This window comes from Lepeophtheirus salmonis, chromosome 4 (genome assembly GCF_016086655.4).
Source record: "Lepeophtheirus salmonis chromosome 4, UVic_Lsal_1.4, whole genome shotgun sequence".
Lineage (NCBI taxonomy): Eukaryota > Metazoa > Arthropoda > Copepoda > Siphonostomatoida > Caligidae > Lepeophtheirus > Lepeophtheirus salmonis.
In genome coordinates, this window is record NC_052134.2 from 10503837 (window position 1) to 10520547 (window position 16711).

Below are 16711 nucleotides of genomic sequence, written 5' to 3' on the forward strand. Positions count from 1 at the left end.
TCATTTATTTAAACAAAAAATATATACTTCTAAACAATATGGTATCAAATAGAAAGAAATATCAGATAATATAATAAAAAAACGCCGTCAGTCTCTGCGAGAGTTGAGTTTCCTTTTCTCCCGTCGTCATCGTCGAAAAGAACTCACCGTCAAATTGCGCGACTTTCATTTTCAAAAGTAAGTAAATAAAAGAAGATGGAAATGAGAGGCAAGAGAAAATCCCGTTGAATCTCTCTCCCTCTCTCTCTTCACCTTTCATCCCATTATTATTGCTTTTTGTTTTTATTCAATTTTTAGGGCTTGTTGAACGATGAAGCTCCTCATTGACGGAAGGTTTTGTGTTTGAAATTTCTATAAAATATAGATAGACTATTGAGTAAAAATACGAATAAAATTCAAGGAAACAATATTATATATTTCTTGGTATGTATATTTTTTTTCATACAAATCTCTGTATTTTGTAAATAAATATTAGTTTGTTGGGTTCGGGTCAGTAAATCCTAGACCGGTCTGAGATGCTTATAATTTTAATTAATTTGGTCCAACTTTAGTATGGATTGGTAAAATTTGCAAAAATAAAAAATTACATTTTTTTAGAAAGGTTAAATAATCTTTTTATGTCGACTTTCGCTACTAATAGCTTTTACAGGAGTACTGATGCATAATTACTTTACTAAATTGTTATTAGAACCGGTAGTAGAAGTGTCATAACGCCATATTATAAAATGTCCTCTCGATAACGTAGATACCCCTCAAATTTCTGAGTTAAAAAATTGTCCACAATAAAACAAAGTAAGAAAGTAAATTGTTTTTTATAACGTCCTCTAATGTCCATGCTAACCAAATCCTAACCATCCCGAACAATCATCTTCTGTTAGAACATATGTATTTCCTTTAACGACCTTTTTATTTTTGTTTTTTTTTAACTCAGAAAAGTATCAAAATACAGAACAAAAATCTGGGTATCGTGACAACATTATTATAGTCTTTTTTAGAGCAGGAAATTTTGATCTACGTTATTGTTTCAAACCGCATTCGGTATTGAAAAGTCTATTTACGCTGTAATTATTAACAGCCCATTCTAAAACAAATATAATATAGCTTCAAATATTTTTTCCCTTGACTAATAGAGGCCTAATTAATTTGATTACATTTATACAACTCTAGTACTAATCCATTAAACTCACTTTCCAGTGGAGATATTTTGACATGCATACATATTATATCAAGGCTTATTAACGATTTGCATACGCTGATAGTGGTCAATTTGTAAAAGAATTCTTCATTATCCATCATCCAGGTAAGAGAATTTAACATGATAATAATTATAATATGTTTAAAGCTTATTTTGCCAATTAATTTGTGATCAAATGTTTTCAGTACAGGTGTGTAAAATATAGAAATATATGTAAATATTTGGAAGTAATGATTTGAGCATAAATTTTGAAAGATAATTATTAGTGATGGGAAGATTACGAAAAGAATCTCGATACGATTCTAGTAAAAATTCCAAATGCTGATTCTGTAATATTTTAAATAAGAGTGAAAAAATACCATTTTCCTATCAGGGGCATCCACAGGATTATATTTTAAGTGGGGAGGGGCTTGTTTTTTGGATTTTGTTTTTTAAAATCCAAATTTTTTTTTTAATACAAATTTCAAATATTCAATTTTTGACCAAAAATTCAAATATTCAATTTTTTGAACAAAAATTCAAATATTCAATTTTTTGAACAAAAATTCAAACATACAACTTGATATTTAAATTTTTTTAATAATTCAAAAATATTACCAAAAAATTTCAAAAAATATAACCATGTGGATACCCCCTATAGCAAAATGGTATTTTTCAATCTTATATAAAATATTATAGAATCGGCATTGGGAATTTTTACTAGAATCGTATCGGAATCGGCATAAGGATTCTATTTGTTATCGTCTCATCACTAATTATAATTTTTTTTTTTTAAATTCGTAAATCCCAGTTGTTCTCAAAAAAATTGAAAAATTCAATTTCTTACATAAAATTTTTGGAAAAAAATTTGAAAAATTAAAGAAAATTGGTAATATTTAATTTTTTGAATAAAAATTTTCAAATTTTCTAGTAAAATGGAAAAATTTTTTAAAGGGGGGGGGGGCTATATTTTTTTTTCATAACTTAGAAAAGTAATAAATAGTTAAATACGAGTAATAAATATGAATTATAATCTCAAATTAAACATTATTCTCTCGATTCTCCGATTCCAATTAATCGTCCCGTCACTAATAATTTTGAAATAACGCCGCTTAATTTAAAAAATATACATTCAAAAATAGGGTTGGAAATTTCAATACGTTACAAAAACAATCTTGAACAAAGGTCAGGAAAAGGATAAATCCTTTATAATTTTTTTAACACAATATATTTATTCCTAAAACCCAAGTATTCATAGAGATACTTTGATCAATTTTAGCCTTTGTATTCAAATTTTTGGGATGATTTAACATAACCCAAGAACGTTATCTACAGTTATCTTCATTTGATTTAGGATACATAATTTGACTCCGATATGACTCTTTTTATCTTGCTTTTGTGTTTACGGGCCATAGATATTTATCAAATGACTTCAACGCTATTTTTTTTTACCATGTATGACAAAATAAAGCTTTTAACAAGTTTTAAAAAAAAGGTAGGAACACCCGATTGTTTTTATGGCAATATTAAGTTTGTTCTAAGAGGTATTTTTATTTTGTACTAGAACAATCAGCTTTTTGATTTCAAATGCACTACCTTTTTTATGCAACTGCTAGTATTTTAGTACTATTTGTATTTTATTATTTAAGCCAACAAAATGAGTTTTTACACATAAGCTAACGAGGTCAATATTTTAACTTTACAAAAAATGAAATATGTCCATTTTCAATTTCACTGAAATGTTTATTTGTTAGATAACATAAATCTAAACAGTAAGTTTTTAGAGATGCATTCGATTCCCCTTAAATACTACAGATGGAAACGTGTGCATAGGTATTGCAAATTTCTAAATATGTGTAGATTAGATAAAAGTTGTGATTAACGCAGGACATAAAAATATTTATAAAAATATATAATTTAGTAATTAATTCTAATATGTAATACATAATTTAGCATTTTATTCATGTATTTTACTGATGAAGCTTTGAAGTACAGTATATAGATAACTCTAGGTAATTAATACACAAGTAAGATTTTGATTCTTAAGAACTCTTTATTATAAATGTCGAATCACCAGGAGATAATAAGTCAATAAACTAACATTTAAAAAATATATATATTGTCGGATAATGACTTATTTTTTATCATGAACAATTTTAAATTTTTATATGTTCCTTATCAATTAAAAAAATGTACTTGAATTAAAGGAAATTATTTAAAATAAAAGCAAAACACCTGATATTTCAAAATATGGGAGGACTTTGTTAATGTTGACAAATCATATACCTTTCTATATATATACTTTTTAACAATCCAATAACGCTCACTAGGATAATGTGAGATCATAATTGCATGAGCTTTTGAAAGTAAGATCATTCTTAATTTCTTAGAAAAAAAAAATATTATTTGACAATTTTTTTACTTTATAATTTGAGATTTTTGAGGGTTTTTTTATCTAAATTTTAGAATTTTTGGTAAAATTGAAATTCAAAGTAACTCACTGACTTTTCTTGCCAATGTTTAATAAAATGAATGATTTACTACATGTAACACTAATTTGTAATCTAACAACACTAAAAGGTCAGAAATAAGTAATTTGCATTTTTTTAAATTATATACTTGTCCATATTTCAAACTGCTTAAATCCAGGATTCTAAAAAGCATGTATCAAATGTGATACCTAGGACCTTATATGGTTTAATCTCATAAATCAAATGAAGGTACATACCTTTAGCCAACTTTATTTTTGGATATTCCACCCATTCCCAAACTTTGGTTAGGAAGCTTAAGGGTTAATTCATAAACCATTTGGCCTTTTACCCGCATCCCCCACCCACCCTCCCTTCATGTATACTTATGTGGTTATTTTCTTTACCCCTTCCCCCCAAAAACGCAAATTTATCCTTTTTTAAGTAAGTCCAACTCGGAGTCCATTTGACTTTTTTTTGGGAAAAAATGTTTTCAAGTAACCTTTTTTCTAATTTCTTTACGATTCATTCTATTTTTAAACTGACCATTGCCTCTGATGACTTTTTAATCATTTTTACTTTTCACGTTATTCACATCTACGTGTTTATAAGTTATCATTCCTATATATTGGTCACAGGGTTAATGAATGATGTGGTTTTTTTTGGTACTGTGTGGTTATATAATAAGAAAATTGAAGATCGTGCTCTTTTTATAATTGCAATCTGAAGATGATTTTTTTAATTATAAAGATATTATAATTATAAATTTTTGAATGGAGAAAAATAGGCATAAAGTAAGGCCTAGTGTATGAAAGACAAAGAGGGACTCTGAGGACTGATTGTGAAGTTATAAGTGTAAGCCTTTTTTGACTTAGAAGAGAATTGAAAAGCAACATCGCTATAATCCTTGTCTATGTCATTTCTATATACAACGTTGGGTGTGTGTTGATTTTTTTCCATCTCATAGCTGCTCACCTCAAAAACATTCTTCAAATTGACAGGGTGATCACGTTAGTTTTTGTTTTTAACATATCTGCATTTAATATTATTTCAATCTCTGGCACTCACACTTAGATGGATGAATGAATGCGTCTATTATGACTTATATCACTTCTGAAAAAGATTACGACACAAAATTCATCTGCCTGGTATTTACATTAAGTAAGAAATTAGTATCATTAGTAATGAATGCTTAGTTGTTTTTTTTCAAATAATTTTCTCTTCTACGAATAAGCCTTTTCGAGGAGAGAAACAATAATAATATTCATGACGTTTCATTACATCAACTACGATCAGCTGCGAGGAGGGAGGAAGGAGAAAATGTTATAAACATGGAAATTTGCTATAATTAATGGGTTGTTGATCCCAAATTCTACTCTGTGTCCAACAGGACTTATAATTATAACTCTGCAACAAATCCTCAAGGGTTAGAGCTCCGTCTTTTATGAGAACATACGAAGGTTTACTCAGGTTTTGATTATAATTGAATCTATTTAGGAAAGGCTGTTCCCTACTCAGGAATTTAATAATAATGAGCACTGCTAAGGAAAAGAAATTTCCTTCTTTAGATTACCAATTACAAATTAACGGGTCTGCCAATAAATACAGCAGATTTTCATGATTATTACGTAGCATGAGCCTCACACTAATGGACCTACTATCTTGAGCAGTCTAAATTAGGAATGTTTTTGTTTTTGTTTTTTTTCTTTTTTCTGACAAATGGTTTGTAATTTGTACTCAAGTCAACTAATAAGAACTAATATTTGTTGCTATTACTAACCTTCCTCCGTTAATAATGCAACCCTTTGACTGTATAATTAATAGCCAACATCAATGTTTATTTATACAATATTAAATAATGAATCTCTCTCACTTTCTTGTTTCTTACTCTTCCATGGACTCACTCGCAGTTAACACCTAATTTCAGCTCCTTCTACACATATCCCCTTTTTATTCATTATTGTGATTCTCCTTATTTTCACAAGGAATTAACTGATTTGGAAGAACAAATATATATATATTTTTTTGCTGAATAGTGGTTTATTTATTGATATATCCTGCATTGGTCAAATAATAACCATTGAAGACCAATAGTTATGTTTACTTTTAATAATCTAATTAAATAGTATATATATATTCTCTTTGTTTTTAAAAAGACGAGTAACTTAAGTAATCATCATCAATGTTGAAAATTCAGTGTAGAATGAACATATTAAAAAAAAGAAACCGAAAATCAACATGGTAACCCTGACAATTTGTAGAATGTTTAGGAGGAGAGAAAGAATAATGTTCATTACGTTGCATTTGAGCAGCTACAATCAGCTGTAACTAGGAAAGAAGGATAAAAGGATATAAACAAGGACATTTGCTCGAATCACTCCGATATCTATCCCCAAATCTACTCTGAGTCCAACAAGGACTTACAATTATATATCTGCATCAAATCTTCAGGGCTACGCTCCATCTTTTATGACCACAGACGAAGGTTTACTCAGGTTTTGAATATAATTAAATTCTTCATAAAATTGAGTCATTTGAATTCCTGAACTATTATTCAATTTCTCTCTAAAAATGAGTTGGATGAATCCTTTGGAGGCGTCACAAATTGCAATTCAAGTAGCAAAAATTCATCGTCACAATGAAAGAATTAGGAAATTATAGATTTGATTTGAAAGTGGATATAGGAGAGATAAATTAAGTATATAAATCAAATGAAGGATCTAAACTATAGATAACATTCTTGGGTATCTCAGTTCATGCCAGAGGTTTGAATACAAAGCCTATAATTGACGAAAATAGGTCTAATAAATAAACAAATGAACATTTTCTCATTTTCTTAACTTTTACTAAAGATTGTTTCTGGTGTAAGCATATTCTAAATAAAAAAATATTAACCCCACAGGGCAGAAGTCCGGGGGAAGGTATCTTAGTGGATAAAAAAGTATTCTCATAGCCAACTTAATTGATCGCCACTCGGCTTATAATTTTAGTAATCTCCAACTAAATTTGGATTTACAAATGATTATCGTCAACCGACAAAATTTCATTTTTCTTTTGAATATTTTTGCCTTTGTCAAACTTTTTTAAATTTTTATAGTTAATAACTACAAAAAAATATAAGAAAAAAAATATTTTCAATGATTGTATTTTTCATTTAAATATATTATTAGGAGATATCTAAACTAAATAAACGTTTTTTAAGGAATAGAAAATGTGGTTTAGGGGCGGACAATAGTTAAATTAAATTATGTGCCGGAAAGGAATAAAAGAAGTAAAATAAAGGAATAGATAGAAAATACTTTATTAAAGAAATATTTTGTTACAAAATTGTGTTAAGAGTTAATCTATTACAACAGTCGTATCAAAAAAGAGGAGGTGGAAAAAGTCCCAGTACTAAAAATCCAAGTAGAGTCCAATTTGATTATATTTACGTCTGTATGTAGTCCAATTACTTAAACTGCGCATCAATGTAAATTCTAGAACAGTATCAAGGATTTTATTGATCATATAAGTATTAGTTGGTTTTTGCATCCAACCAATTTATTTATGGAACATAAAACAATAACACACCATATTTGGTTTGTCAATATAAAAACAATCTCGAACTAGAATCAAGAAAAGGAGAAAATCCAAATTAATTTTTTTACTGCATTTATAACATCAATACTGGCCAATATTTTATAGACATAGACATTAACAGGATGTTCGGTTGGGATGTAGCGGCTCTTTAGCTTATTTGCAGTGGCATCAACGGGGAATTTTTTTTTCATCAAAAAAGAGTGAAGCTTTGCCCTCATTTTTGTTGAGCCGGAGAAAAGATAGAATATTCTTTGCTTTTTCCATTGAAATCTGAACACTTACCAATTCAATAATTAAGGAAGGTATTTATATATTTTAAAGAATAAAAAAATAGGTACTCTCTAGCTTACCTACAAATTCAGAAAATTACTCTTGAACGTGATCGAAGAATTTACATTCGCACACTCCAAGCAGTTGGGCGTCTCCAGAACTACCTTCTACACCGTCAGCAAGTCCTAAACTTTGGAAAGGAAGTAGGGCTCTGTCAAAAAGGCCAAACTGGATCCGGAGGATTTATGCAAACAGACCAGGCCAATCCCCTCAAGTCTATGAGGACCCATACAAGATATCTTGGGTTTCATACCAGACTGTCCAGAGAGCTAAAAAAATGGCTGGAAAGAACCCTTTGAGTGGGGATTAGTCACTTTTGACACAACAGTTAAAGAAACCTATCTCTTCTGTTACAAGCCTCTTTTGAATAAGTTTTTTGAGTTCTTTTGAACTCTTTTTTGACTATTTTAGCCCCCTACGGCCCTGATACAGCCCCTGAAGGTCTGCAGTGTCTATCATCGAAACACGGATACCTTCAAAGCCACTTTCATACTTGTTAGGACAGATAATTCACTTCCACGTTATCCTTTTCTGGTCGAACCAGACCAGAAAATCTGCACACAACTCCTCTCTCTTGCTCAACACTTCTCATAATATGGTGTAGTTCTTAACAGATGCTTTATTTTAGGAAGGATAATAGACTTCCAAATATGTATTCTCCCTGGTAGGTTCCTCCCAACAAAATATGTATATTTAGCAGAAACTTTCCTCCTTTTTCCTCGATTTCTCTCAGGTTTTTTCAAAAGAGTCCCCCCATGATAGATATTATAGCTCCAAGGATTTTTATCTTTGGTACTATCTGTATTTCTTGACCACGTAAGATATTTTCTATGTTGATGCGAATTTTTGACTTAACGAAATTAATTCTCAATCCAGAACATTCTCTCGAAAGTTTTAAGAATTTATATTGTACAACTCACAGATTTCTGGACGACTTCAAATCTCCCAGAATACAAAACATTCAAATCATCCGCAAAAGCTTCAACCCTGTGTACAGAAGTCTCAAAGTTGATGCCCCTTATCAAATCTGCCAAGTCAGTTTTCCTGATTAGTTGGCCCATGGCTAATATAGATAGTGTCCCTCTCTTACTAAGCCCAACACTTTATATCTTATAGGAGGTGTTTAAAATTGTTAGTGGCCTTAGGTTTTGGACATATCTGGGATCTTTTTATTTTTGGGAATTAATGTAAGCGTTCCGAATGTAATATGCTTATCGAAAAATCCTCGTGAGATTGCATCACTTTACATTTGTTTTAACAAGGGGCTTAATAAAGAACAATATTTCTTATAAAATTCCATTGGGAAACCATCCGGCCTTAAGATTTATTCTTTTTGTTGTAGAGCTTTATATAATCCTCAATTTCTCTTTCAGTTATCTCTTCGTCAAAACATTTTCTCATTATTTGCGATAATTGGGGAAGGCTTTGGGTATTGCATGTGAAGGTATTATTTTCATTATGTTCATACTGTAACATTTCTACTTTGATCACAAATACCATTTGACAATTTATATTTTTTACATTCTAATAATTCCATGTAGTAATTGATTATTGCTTGGTTAATATATATCTGATTTTCAATTTTTTTTACCATTTTCATCAATCAAAATTTCATTCATAATACCCTTCTTCAACATATGATTTTTTTTTCCAAAAAATTTAATATTTCAAAATTAATTTATCAATATTTTTTTCAAAAAAAATTATTAATTTGAAATTTTTTCCAAAAAAATTAATTTTTTAAGAACAACTGTGGCTTTGAAATTTTTTCCAAGAAACTTTATATTGCAATTATTTTCCCAAAAAAATTAATTTTAAAAACAACAGTGGTTTTTTGAATTTTTTAATAACAGCTATGGTTTTTGAATTTTTTTGAATAACTGGATTTCTGAATTTTCTGAAAAACTCCAAAATATAATCATGCAAACGCCCCTGGAACCGGCCTTTAAGACTTTGGAATGCCCGTAGTAAATAAATAAATAAAAATATAATTGAATCACGTGATCAAGGACCAACATTTATAAGTTGTCAGGACTGATTTGCTGAACTAAACTAGACTGAGATTAAACAGGACGGTACTCCAGTCTTCGGTATTAAATAAAGACCGATGCAAAAAATAATTTTTTAAGAACAGCTGTGGATTTTTGAATTTTTTTCCGAAAATTTAATTTTAGGGAATAGCTATGGATTGTGAAAAAAACAAAGCCCACCCGAAACATAATCATGCAGACGCCCTTTAAACCGCTCCCTTAGACTGTCCGTTCTTTTAAAAAAGGAAAAATAAAGTTGAATGACGTCATCAAGGACTAAAATTTATAAGTTGTTAGGACTGATATGCAGAACTGAACTAGACTGAAGCTGAACGGGATGGGATTGCAGTTTTGAGTACAAAATAAAGCCTGACACAAACCTACCAGCGGATACTATTATTCTCATCTATTAATGCAAGTTTGTCTATTAACTCTGAGGAATACCGGGTACCTCTGCTAGTAATATACGATAAGCGGACTTTATCTGTAGTTACAGTTACTTACAACTCCCTAAGGTCTTTTGTGTCTCCATCAATTTGAATAACAAGTTTAGATCTACATAATATGTACATATCCCCTAATATGCTGTGTTAACTGATCATCAGGACTCAATAAATGTTAGCCTATTTACATACATTTGTATGTACAATGAACATACGTCAATCCCGTTCGTGCTTAATGAAGGAAAATAAAAACTCAGTTCCTCTAGATTTTTCCTATCACATAACACATAATATGAGTTTCCTCTTAATTGGAGTATACATACATAAGAATTATTTACTATTACTGATTCTCTATTTTTACAGTCCTTTTTTATACTCTACGTAGGAGATGAAGGAAAGAAAAAGGGGGAGAATTCTCTCTATGAGGGTTTAAGAAAAGACTTTTTCCAATTATAAGTTAACTATATCATCCTTCAGTGTATGTAGTTGTGGTAAATATTATTAATCATTTAATTAGGATCTTTGCTCGAAAGGGAAAGGAAAGGAAATAAAAAAGGTGACGACAATTAATAATACGTACATAGGTAAACAGGTGCATTTAAAAAAAAAGAAAAATAGAGTTGATATGTACAATTTGTATAATAACAGTTTGGAGAATAAGTAATTTCATATTTCCCGCCTTTTTTTCAAACTAAATATATCTTGTTCACTATTGGTCACATCGGAACATTATATACTAACATACTAACGTTATAAAGGTGTGCCTGTATGCTACACACGTTTTTTGAACAGTATAGCACTTAGCCAGTTCAGTCGTGAATTATTGAGGGTTGGGTATGGAGGTTTCTGATTAAGAAATTCCCCAAATTTTACATTTTTACTTCCTGAAAGGAAAAAAACACGTCAAAAGTGACCAAGAAAAATTGTAATGTATACGGCACCAATACTCGCCTGAGAGCTGAACATTGACCATGAAACCCTTTTGAATCCTTTGCAGAAAGCTGGATACAAAAAGAAACTTGAATATGAGAGGAACCATGTTCCTTCAATCGCTCTCGCGATTTGAAGTCCAAATTTGGCTTCAATAGAGCCCTGTGAAAATTGGATGTCCAAAATGTTTTACAAATAGGGACAAGGGCTTCTACAAAAAGGGCATTATGAACTTGGATTCTCGTCGGCAACAAATTATGGAACAGGGGTTTTCGTCTGAAGAGGAAGGCGACCACATGTTGAGGTCTGTAAGTTGTCTCTCGGGAAGACCTGGGTCTTAGATGTGCAATGACAATGAGCTCTATCTTGAGTGAAAAAAAAGTTGTCCCTGAACTTTTCTCTCGGTCAAAGTAGCACTTTTTTATCCAGAAGTTTGATGTAAGGATCTGAATTGTACCTTTTCACAAATATTTTTAGCAATTGTTTTCAATGTTATATGTTTCAAAGGAATACAAATGAGATGGTGGTGGTCTATAATTGAGGGAAACAATTTATAAATATAATTTTTATTTATTACATTTTCGCATTCCCTCTTAATTGTTTTTACTTTTTCATGATAGTATATATTTTTAATATTTATAATTACGACCCATGTTTATTGCGTCTGCCCATAGAATTCGATTGAGAAAGTCTCCAATCTATGACTCAATTTCGGTAATTGATATTATTAGACAAATTTTGAAAAGATACATAATATGGCAATGCATAAATTATTCTTCAAGGTGAAATTTTTATTTTCTCTAGAAAAAACAGGGTTGTTCCATGACCCCTTGATTACTGAAGATGAACACTTGTGTCCAACTTATGTTGAGGCTTATGTTGTAGGTAGAAAGCATCTAGAAAACTATTTGAAAGGTATAGTAGATGGGAACAAATTCAAACTTCAAAGACAATTCCTTGGTCAAATGGAATAATTGGTATACTATAATGTTGAGTTGTACTTGATCAAAACAACTCCATCTTCACAGTTATCTGCTTATGAAAGACGGAGAGTAATAATGGATGCTTTCTCGGGAGTCATAAGTGCAAGTCATTGTTGAACACTGAGTAGAATTTAGCATCAACCTCGGAGTAATTTCAGTCTATATGTCCTTACTATATAAGGAGTGGGATTTGTCTTTATTTCATTGCTCTAACAGCTGCTTGCAGCTGATCTAATAACACATCATGATAGCTAAACTGCTCTCTTCCAAAATATTCTTCAAATTGTTAGGATTACCAAGTTCATTTTCGGTTTCCTTTTTATACCGGGAGGGCATATTTTATGGAGCACTGTTCATCGAAGAAGTCGAAAAATCCACTCCAATCATATAATGTAGATTGATCTTGTTAGGGAGTAAAAATTCAGTAAATAAATATTTATTTCACATAATCTTTTAACAAATTTGTTTTCTTATATTTTAAACAAAATTAACAATATTCCAAAAAGGTAAAAAAAAGGGGACTTTCTAATCTTTAATTTAACATCTTCAACGCTTGAAAAAGGAATTGAAAATATATATTCTTATATGTGAATACTCAATATGTATGTAGTATTTAAATTCTAGTGGATATGTACTGTTTTTCAGATAATTTATTTCGACTACACACTCTGAATGAAATGCTATTGACGAAGTAAATATGAGAATGAGGAAAAGACTGAAGGGACAAGCAGAATAAACAACATTTAGGAATTTTGTTGTTTTATTTTTTGTATCATTTTATATTAGAGAACATTATGATACTATTTAAGGAATTTTTTCCCCATCTCCTTCCATACATTTTCCTCTTCCATAATTAGGAAATAAGTAGAAGTTCTTACTAAATATTATGTATACGCTATTTAAATAGAGTCTACTTAATTCTCTGTTTCTAAGCGATTGAAATAATGCTTGAGTATATCCAATACTTTATATGTTCTGACATTTGTACAAATATCTACTTAGTCTCACCTTCAATTAATTTTAAAGAAGTTTCAAGAAAAAAGTCACAAGGTACCTTGTAAAAATCCTTTTTACAAGTCTACATTTTTCTTCTCGTAACCCCCATGTCATTTAATTGTTAGGATTTAGTTAGTATTTTTACCACTAGCAAGTAAATATGAAGGAATTAACTTTAAATACCAAGGCCCTATCTCTGGATAGTGTGTTATGGGAAGTCTAATGTAGAGATGATTTGCTTCTTTTGTAAGGCATCAAGGGAAACTGCTCTACATTTTTTTATTTAAATTTTAGTATACCGGGTGGCCCATTGAAAATTGAACACTAACTAATTCAATAATGAATGAAGGCTCAGTGATTGAAATTAATTCATATTTGTATATATTAAAGAATAAACAATTAGTTACAAAACTAAATACACGTGAGCTCTTTAGCTTACGTACAAGTCGAGAAAATTTGAATGTGATTCTATTCCCGCACTCTAAGGAGTTGGGCGTCTCCAGGACCACCATCTACGACGTCAGAAGTCCCAAAGGATGGAGAGGAAGAAGGGCTCTGTCAAAAAGGCTAAACTGGACCACAAGAGTTAAAGAAAACATCCCAGGCCAATCCCATTAAGTAAACGAGGGGCCATGCAAGAGATCTCTAAAGTTTCACACCAGACTATCTAGAGAGCTATAAAAAAGTCCCTTACAGCCCTGAGTCCAATCCCTTCGACTACACCTTTTAGGTGTCAGCAAGCACTGGAATTGCATGATAGAGGAATATATCTGCAGGGGGTGCCAGGCTTCTTCCGCCACCGGAAAGTTATAAAAGCCGCTTAAAATGGTTACTCTAATTATTAAGAGAGCTCAGACACACATCTATTTTAGTATTAATTTCATTGAAATTCTATTCTTAATTAATGAATTATATCTTGTCGAAGTTTAAAATTTGAAATGTTCGGATTTTAATGAACCACTTGGTATAGCTAATGTCAGGGATCACTTATGGTGTGTTTATTATTTGAATTTTTAAATTTCATTAAATACTCTAATTTTACATATTTTTCTATTGGCCCTAATCAAAAAGAAATTTGATTTCATTACCACTAAAGCTCAGAGCATATTTTAGAAAATCATACGGCATTGCCTGATAATTTTGTCCAAATTAATTATAGATGTATAAAAATATTTTTACAAGATTATGATTTCCTTTTTGTTATTCTTTAGGTATGAGTTAACCCCCCTGCTGCTCTGCATTATTTGCAACTCATGATTCAATAATTGAAATATAGTTGTAAAAAATCAAAAAATAAACAATCTTTCAAAAGCTCAATTTACTTTACATAAATATATGCGAGACTTGAGGATTGAAATTTTTACTGGATATGAATGTACATACGTAGAAGATAACCACATTGACTCCAACGTTCCAAAAGTACCTATGCATTTGATAGATATAGAGTAGAAACCCAAAACTCGCAGTAGAATGACTAATTTTCGAAAAAAGCGTGATTTTTATTTAATCAAGAAAATAAAACTTAAAACCAATTTGTACCACCATGGTGAACGAAACTGTCATAATAGCAGCTCAGAGCGAATCCAAATTTGTATGAGAGATGCAGCAAATAATTTTCGCCAAGACCCTCAAACTAAGGTCAGGGCAGGAGGAGGGCTACATTGAGGCACACGAGAAGTCAACCATATTGTTACTGCGGAATTTTTTGATATTTAGGGTCTTTGCAGCCATCTCGTCACTGACATTGGCGCGGAGAACATTTTTTAATGTTGCCTCCGACATTTTTACACTTAGAGACGTGGAGTTTAAAAAAAACTTGCTTATTTGTGTTTCAACTATTGTTGTTTCGGTGCATAATGAAATCACCTAATTAAAAATATCGACGATAAAATTCTCATTAAATTCTACTGAATGGAAGGACGTAGCTCAAGGGATAACGTGCTTGGTAGTAATTTGTTTTTTGAACTCAATGTGTGTAGGTTTGCACCCGGTAATACTAGAGAAGAAAATATACTTCATGCTTATAGACTTCAAATAAGATTCTTAGATCAAATGGAGTAAAAGTAATACTATGATGTTTACAAATACTTAAGCAGTGCAACTCCATCTGACCAATTAAACGAACATTATAAAAATACTACTGCAAGTTCTGTGTTCCTACTCTGTACAAATCTAGACATATTGAATGTTTGAGGATTAAAAATGTACTATATTAAATTAATAAAAGAAAGGAAAAGGAAACTTTTTAGAGATAATATTATAAGATCTTTTAATTTTTTGTTATTTTTCTGGTTTGTGCTTTCTTTTATGCTTCCCACTTTTTTCTACATATTTATGAATCTACATTTTACCTGTTTCTTAATAATATTATTATTATTTTATTTTACAGATAGTTGGAATGATTATAATCATTATTCTAACAACTGAGTGTTGAATAAAAAAAATTCTCCAAGATACAATGAATATTTATGAATGTATAGCCTCATAATATATAATTGTGGTGTTAGGAAAGTGAATAAAGAAGAGACCAGGCATGGAAAAACTAATCTTTCTATTCTTTGTATATGTTCCACAAAGAGGTACGTTGCTTCCTAAAATCTACATTTCAAAAAAGCACAAAGTTTTGTTATCATCTCTTATTTCGATGAACAATTTCCAACTTTTTCATTGAATTGACTCATTCAAAGAAAAACTCACAAATTTTTTATCCGATTTGCGTTTTTGATTTCAGTGACGGGTATAGAGCCGAGTTTTATCACTCCTCTAGAGAACATTACTGTGGCTGCAGGACGGAATGCTCAATTCACGTGCCATGTGAGTCATTTAGGTGGACATAAGGTGAGTCATCCTGATCATATTCATAACTTTGTTTTTGTTTGAGTCCCCTTAAAATGACATTTCTATTGCATTAACACAAAATCAATTTAAAAAAAATCTATAAAACAAAGATAAAGAAAGGATTAATTCTAAATAAACGGGATGGTTTTTTTAGTATTTTTAATTAATTTAATATTTTAATACCCCTGAGTAATTTGTAGCTATCTACCCTTAATTACAAATAAATTTCAAAAGTAAAACATAATTCATTAATGGAACTAAGTTAATGAGAAGGAGAGATGGGATTTGTTGGAGAGTGCCAAGAAAAGAAAGGAGGAACACTGATTGCTTTCCTGAATTAAAAACCATGTTAATATCAGCTGTCTTTTTAGTTCGGTACAACAAAAAGCTCGGTCTGGACCGGTGTCATATAAAATTTGGTCTAGATCGGTCCAAAAGAAAAGTTCGGTCTAGTTCGGTCCAAAGGAAAAATTCGGTCTAAATTGTTTGTCAGATGCCATCATAGGTTTTTTCAAGTACAATGACGTTATACGAAGTTTAAACAGATATAACTCAGCTTAACTTTGATCCCGCCGTCAATACTCAAGAATGTTAACTATAGCTTAGAACATGGATGTCCAGCCTGTGGCCCGCTTAATGATTAATTACCACCCAGTACTCAGTCTCTCTTTTTATTTTGTTGTAAAATTGTCAAAAACTTCATCAAAGCAAGTACCTACAAACATTGCAAAGTATTTCCCAAATAAAAGACTTTTCGAAAAGTTATCGCTCTGAGTGAAAAAATTTAATTAGACAACAATTATTTTTTCTGGATTTATGTTTTAAAAAAAAGTCACTCTGTCAAATTATGTAGAGGAGCAAAAACCAAGCCCCCACACAGATGTGCCTTGAAAAATTAGACTTGGCCTAGATAGTTTTGTTTTAAGAAAATATTTTTCAT

At 30.7% G+C, this 16711-nt stretch overlaps 1 protein-coding gene across 2 annotated transcripts in view; it reads left to right on the forward strand.

The window, feature by feature from the left end:
- The first annotated feature begins 284 nt into the window (after positions 1-284).
- LOC121116650 (protein amalgam) overlaps positions 285-16711 on the forward strand; it is a 57439-nt gene continuing 41012 nt past the window's right edge. For both annotated transcript variants that reach the window (XM_040710916.2, XM_040710917.2), the window contains exons 1-4: positions 285-423; positions 1195-1300; positions 15323-15512; positions 15665-15771. In XM_040710916.2, the coding sequence (XP_040566850.1) occupies positions 15467-15512; positions 15665-15771 (153 nt within the window). In that variant the 5' untranslated portion in view covers positions 285-423; positions 1195-1300; positions 15323-15466. The remainder of the gene's footprint in view (positions 424-1194; positions 1301-15322; positions 15513-15664; positions 15772-16711) is intronic.